The sequence below is a fragment of the Emiliania huxleyi genome, assembly GCF_000372725.1.
Source record: "Emiliania huxleyi CCMP1516 unplaced genomic scaffold EMIHUscaffold_35, whole genome shotgun sequence".
Taxonomy (NCBI): Eukaryota; Haptophyta; order Isochrysidales; family Noelaerhabdaceae; genus Emiliania; species Emiliania huxleyi.
The window spans coordinates 746522-748653 of NW_005199363.1; the positions used below are offsets into that span (position 1 = coordinate 746522).

General features: G+C 65.2%; 1 protein-coding gene across 1 annotated transcript in view; it reads right to left on the reverse strand.

Moving 5' to 3' along the window:
- The window catches only part of EMIHUDRAFT_463908 (hypothetical protein), a gene marked incomplete at both ends in the record, with an annotated part of 5484 nt that overhangs the window by 2184 nt on the left and 1168 nt on the right, over positions 1 to 2132 (reverse strand). Inside the window, one exon of the mRNA XM_005772970.1 lies at positions 622 to 780. Coding sequence (XP_005773027.1) covers positions 622 to 780 — 159 coding nt within the window. The remainder of the gene's footprint in view (positions 1 to 621; positions 781 to 2132) is intronic.

Consider the following 2132-nt stretch of genomic DNA (forward strand, 5'->3'; position numbering starts at 1 on the left):
CACCTGCAGGCAGACTCGCGTCTTCGGGCGGCGGATTTCTTTTTTGCAGGCGCTGCTGGGCAGTGTGTGTGTGTGTGTGTGTGTGTGTGTGTGCGTGCGTGTGTGTGTGTGTGTGTGTGTGTGTGTGTGTGTGTGTGTGTGTGTGTGTGTGTGTGTGTGTGTGTGTGTGTGTGTGCGCGCGCATGCGTGCGATTGTGTGGCTGTGTGTGTGTGTTTGCGTGTGCGTGAGCGACGACACGCGCCGACTCTGGTAGAGACGGGAAGGTCTTGCCTTGGCCGCGGAAGCTCGACCGCCGTCGCCGAAGGGAAACGGCGTATCGCGGTCGGCGACGGCAGCGGTTGCAGCGGCTGCAGCGGTTGCAGCGGCTGCAGCTGCTGCAGCGGAGACAGCAGCGGCGGCAGCGGCTGCAGCAGAGAGGGCAGCTGCTGCAAGGCCGCCGCCGACGGCAGCCGCTGCAGCGCAGATGCGGGTGGGGCAGCGGCGGCGGCGGCGGCGGCGACAGCGGCGGCGGCGACAGCGAGAAGAGGGGCGGCGGGGGGCGGCGGCACAACGGGCGCGACTCCCCCGCCGCAGCCTCCTCCACCTCCTCTGCTCGTGCTGCCGTCTGCGGCGTCCTGTACCGCCGCGGCGGCGGGCGGCGCTGCGGGCGGCAGCACCACCGACAGCTGCAGCGGCGGCGGGACTGCAGACAGCGGCGGCGGCGGCGGCGGCGGCTCCTGCTTCGCGCGAACCTCGGAGAGAGAAGCGGAGAGACGGGAGACCTCGGCGGACTTGCTCGCCTGCGGCCAATCAAGACTCGTTCATAGTTCACAACCAGTGGTTCCTTCGTTGGTACTTCGTAGTTGGCAATGAGTGACTTCGGTGTGCCGCGTGCCGTGTGGGGTGCGTCTCGTCTCGAGCGCGCTAGTTGGAATACGCGGAGCCGTCTTCCGCTTCTAGGCCTCGAGATGCGGGGAGATACGGGGAGACACGGGGAGACACGGGGAGATACGGGGAGATACGGGGAGATACGGGGAGATACGGGGAGATATGGAAAGAGATGCGAGTCATGATTAGAGGCGGGTGTCTCGCTAGCCTCCCGTGGCACTCGGCGCTGCCCGTCTGACCGGTCGATCTCTTGCCTGTTCTGCCCGTTCTCTCGACTGTCATCTCGACTGTCATCTCGACTGTCATCTCGGCTGTCATCTCGGCTGTCATCTCGGCTGTCATCTCGGCTGTCATCTCGGCTCATCTCGGCTCATCTCGGCTCATCTCGGCTGTCATCTCGGCTCATCTCGGCTCATCTCGGCTGTCATCTCGGCTCATCTCGGCTCATCTCGCGCCAGCTCAGAGGGGGAGCCTTGCCCGAGGGCGGTGCAGGTATGCCCGCGCTTTGGCTGGCCGCACCGGCGACAGCGGTACCTGTTTCACAGCGCGGTGCGTGTGAAGAGACGCTGTTCACAGACCCGGAGCAAGCGCCTCGGAAGTGTCTCGGAGGTGTCTCGGAGGTGTCTCAGAAACGTCTCAGAAGAGTCCAGGAAGTGTCTCGGAGGTGTCTCAGAAACGTCTCTCGGAAGCGTCTCGGAAGTGTCTAGGAGGCGTCTCGGAAGTGTCTAGGAAGCGGCCCCACCCGCCCGCGTCGTCCCCGTTCTTCTCGCGCAGCGCATTGGCACGCTCGATCCTGTTCCAGCGGTTCCGCACCTAAGGGCGAGGTGAGGTCAGGTAAGGCAAACTCCTCCACACACACACGAGGTGGTGGGGGCGAGGGCCAGGCTAGCCCCTCGCGACTCCACGTCTAACGGCAGGAGCCCCCCCACGGCATTACAAGTGCAGGGCCCGGTGCGCGTGGGTGAGAGGTGGGAAGGAGCCCAAGCGAAGGGGAGACGGTCTTGGGCAGAGCAGTCAGAGCACCGCGTGAGCAAAAGGGGGGGGGGGGGGGGGTGCTGTGCCGATACGTGGGGAGGACCGACCGGAGTGCCAGGAACACTGCATTCTGCGGGCGGGTGTCCCCCACCCCGCTGAAACGCAGGCGGCTAGGTCTCGGTCCCCCATTGGCCGTGTCTTTTAGTGTTGACCACGGAGTTCGCTTGTTCCGGGGGAAGAGGGGGAATCCCGGGGGGGCCAAACGGAATAAAAAAAAACGTATTCCCCC